At 32.7% G+C, this 4,181-nt stretch overlaps 1 protein-coding gene across 1 annotated transcript; it reads right to left on the bottom strand.

Moving 5' to 3' along the window:
- Window positions 1–2,924: 2,924 nt before the first annotated feature.
- Window positions 2,925–3,767, bottom strand: LOC139864046 (uncharacterized). Its single transcript, XM_071852631.1, has one exon. The coding sequence runs from the start codon at window positions 3,765–3,767 to the stop codon at window positions 2,925–2,927; it is 843 nt and encodes a 280-aa protein (XP_071708732.1).
- Window positions 3,768–4,181: the final 414 nt, after the last annotated feature.

Genomic DNA, 4,181 nt, shown 5'->3' with positions numbered 1-4,181 from the left:
TTTAAAGACAAACTCATTGTTGTTAGATCACTCAATATTGACACTGATCTATTTCATCCCTGCGAAGATCTTGAAAATTTTAACAGATCGGAAGTTCTATATTTTAGTGCAATTGAGGTTCTTATGTATCTTATAGATTATACAAGATCTGACATTTCTTTTGCAGTTAATTTGTTGACAAGGTTCAGCTCAGCCCCTACCAAAAGACATTGGAATGGGATCAAACAAATAGTTTGATACCTTCGGGGAACTACTGATTTATAATTATTTTATTCTAACGAATCAAAACAAGATTTGGTTGGTTATGCAGATGCAGGTTATTTATCTGATCCACATAAAGCTAAATCTCAAAATGGATATGTATTCCTAAATGGAGGTACCGCAATATCATGGCGTTCTCAAAAACAAACACTTGTTGCAACATCATCAAATCATGCCGAAGTAATTGCATTACATGAAGCCAGTCGGGAATGTTTTTGGTTGAGATCAATGACACAACTCATTACTGATTCTTGTGGACTAGAACGCAATAAAAGTTCAACAACTATCTATGAAGATAATGTAGCTTGCATAACACAGATGAAAGAAGGGTATATCAAAAGTGACCGAACAAAACACATACCCCCTAGATTTTTCTCATACACTCAAAATCTCATTAAGGACAACCAGATTGAAATGAGATATGTTCAGTCCAGCAAAAACTCTGCTGACCTTTTCACCAAAGCACTTCCAACTGCTATTTTCAGAACACACGTTCATAATATTGGCATGAGGCATGTTCAGAAGATGTAACAACTCAGGCGTTGCCTACTTGAGGGGGAGTCAACTCTATGCTGCACTCTTTTTCCCTTAGCTAAAGTTTTATCCCAAAGGGTTTTCTTTAGCAAGGTTTTTAACGAGGCAGTACTAGTTATTCACTAATAAAATTATCATCCAAGGGGGAGTGTTATAAAAGTAATAATTGGATGATAATTTTATTATTATTATAGATATTGCATAGTATATTTTTTTGAGTATAAATAGGTGTGTTGAGTTAGAGTTTATGGTATGTATTTTTTTGGTTAACAAAAACACTCTCTCTCTCTAGATTCCAAATGCCACCAAACTCTCATTGTACATTTTTCTATAAATAAAAAAACCAATTACTCATACCTTTTGTTCAACCTTTGTTTTCTCAGTTTTACAGTATCTCTATCTCTATATACCTTCTACAGTCAAGAACCACTAAAGGTAGTTATAAGCCTACTGAATTATAACAATTTTATTTTAAAACAATTTCCAATATTATATAAACATAAACACTATTTAAATAAGAGTACTTGAAACATTCGAATTTAAAAACAAAATGTTATCTAATTTTCATTTTACTAATTAAAAGTACATGTTTTTTAAATAGTTTGACTCTCTCTTTGGAAACAAATAAGGGAACTGGTAAATAGGAAGAAAAAGAAGAAGCTGAAAACGCTATTTTTAGGTAACAAATGCTAGAAAATCTATGCTAGTTTTCGTTATGACAGTAAAAACGAATTACTTAAGATATCATATTCATCATGACTTGCAAAATATGTGAAATGAAAGTAAAGCAATCATACTTTTCCTAAGTATTGGTACACGTCATTTCATATATTCTAAGTAATTATTTATAAAGAATTGATCCGTACACCACAAATTTTATCTATATGCTACTAAATGTGCATTACAATGTTATATAACATAATGCTTTAATGCACATTTTGATGAAGTATACCTAAAATATAGTGATATACGGATCATCAGTCTTATTTATAATATCTTTGCTTTTGAATAGATTAGTAAACACATTCTTTTTGAAAAATACATATACATATTATATAAAAATAATAAGATCCAATGTTCTAAGCGTGTTACATGACAAATATTTCATCTGATTGAAAATTAAACATGCGTACAAATAACAGTCGCAATTGACAACAATAATAACCCCTTATATTGAATAAACAACTAATCACAAGCTCACGAATCAACAAATCGGGCTTCTAACCACTAAAAACCTGTTGCAGCCGTATCGTAACGACCACCTAGAAAATCAAATCTCAAACAACCCTCACCTGAACCGAAGTCAGCAGCCGCAAACCTCGTTCCACAAACTCCCATAACCAAAAACACCCTCCCTCAATGCCATAAACCTACAACAAATCATCTCGATGGCCAGCCCAAGAACCACATGGTCGACCAATAAATTCAACCCCAAAATATCAAGTCAAAAACCCTAAGCCAGATAAAACCCAACAATGAACAGTGAGAAAAGAAAACAAGTGAGAGATACACTTTAGAGACCCAATTTTTTACACTTATCAATCGACAAAACCATTAAAAAAGCGCAACAAACACCGGACCGAGGGCTCAGCAAATACATGAATATACACACGTAATAAATAAAATATAAAATACTAAATATTACTGTACTACCTATAAGAATATTATTACAATATTATATAACTGCTTTATTTATTTAAAGACTTCTCAATTTTTAGCTGTTTTCCAATAAAATAATGAAGTGTAGAATCTGAGCTGTTGACCACAATACCTCAGAGTCACACTTTAATGCACCAACAAGAGGAATTTATCGCACACTCAATGGCTTACGTTCAAATTACAGTTACGATCATAGCAAAAATATTCAGTTGCTTGCTTTTATCAAAATTTACTCATCAAACAGAAAATAAAAACAGTAAATTCAACAACAAAAAAAAAACTTAATTACATTAAAAAATATCCTAAAGAAGCAAAAACAACCCATTATTCTAGTCCATGAAAGTTGACCCGAATCACATTTCACTGTCCGAGCCAACACACAAAAAGTTTAACCATTTTCTATTAAGAGCATTTAAATTTTATTTAAAAACCACTCTTAATAGTTACTAATTCTACTTAATTCCTTTAATTTAATTACTAGCTGTAAAACTGGTTGGGTTGCCTACTAATGTGTTCATCCAAGCAATCTCTTCCTCGTCCCATTCAGGCAAATCGATTACTTGTTTATCATCCAAACCGCAAAATCCAAAATCATCAACATCCGCAAACTCATTAAACGAATCGATGTTTCGGGTAAATAACGAGCCAAATTCTAAATCGAGGTCCAAATCTTTACCAATTTCAGACAATGTCATTGAGTCATCAACAGGCAACGGGTCCAACGGTTCTTCTTTCAAATGCTCAAAAGTTTCCATCTTTATGTCATCGTTGATTAAAGTTTTGTTATTTGATGACGAATCAACTTCAAGAACTGAATGCTCAAAAGTTTCCATCTTTATGACATCGTTGACTAAAATTTTGGTATTTGATGACGACTCAACTTCAAGAACTGAAGATGGTGACGTATGTGGGACCACACACACAGATTCTTCCGAAATTGCACGTTTTTCAATTTCTTTATTTGATGTAAAACTTGGCGAACGATTCTTTTTCTTGTTATGAGAAACCTTTGAGGTTCCAGCCATATTTTCAAACTCGAGTTTCTTTTTTTCATAAGCTCTTGAAGCTTCTTCAGCGGTATCAAACGTACCAAGCCAAACGCGTTTAGATAATAACGGGTTGCGAATTTCAGCAGCCCATTTACCCCATTTACGTTGTCGAACACCTCTATATTTCACCCCAGAATTAGTCCTCTGAGGTTGACTATCTTGAATTGAACTATCAGTCCCCGAAGAAGTCGTGGAAATCTTAATTTCCCGAACGATCATTTTACACTTTGTAGCCGGTTCATCATCACCAGAGTCATCAGTCATATCAGGATCATGAACAATGATCCGAACCGTTTTCGAAAAACCGTTTTGTTCCATTTTTGGTATGGCTAAATTTCCCCTCCTTTTGGTCTTTTTGTTACCGACAACTTCTTGATTTACCGGTGATTGATTTAAAAAAATTGACATTTTCACAACCACCAAATAATCACCACAACCGACCAGAAAATTAATAAATTGAAAACAACTAATACGACTAATATATCTAATTCAACCTTATGAATGAACCTTTTTGATTATTATTAAAACTTAAACTCCCACAAAATCTTTCTATGTGAAAACAACCAAAACACTTTACTATTCCAGAACAAGTCCTGCAAATAATAATAATAAATATAAAAAATGGTCACATGGAGATTAAATAAATATAAATAAACAATGAAACAAGAATTTAAAGAA

Source organism: Rutidosis leptorrhynchoides, chromosome 8 (assembly GCF_046630445.1).
Source record: "Rutidosis leptorrhynchoides isolate AG116_Rl617_1_P2 chromosome 8, CSIRO_AGI_Rlap_v1, whole genome shotgun sequence".
In the NCBI taxonomy this organism is placed as follows: domain Eukaryota; kingdom Viridiplantae; phylum Streptophyta; class Magnoliopsida; order Asterales; family Asteraceae; genus Rutidosis; species Rutidosis leptorrhynchoides.
Note: the sequence above shows the minus strand (reverse complement) of the source record. Positions and strands in the feature narration are given on the sequence as shown.

Excerpts from the sequence above, each read along its gene's own strand:
- LOC139864046 (XM_071852631.1), bottom strand. The coding sequence starts at position 3,767 with ATGACTGATGACTCTGGTGATGATGAACCGGCTACAAAGTGTAAAATG.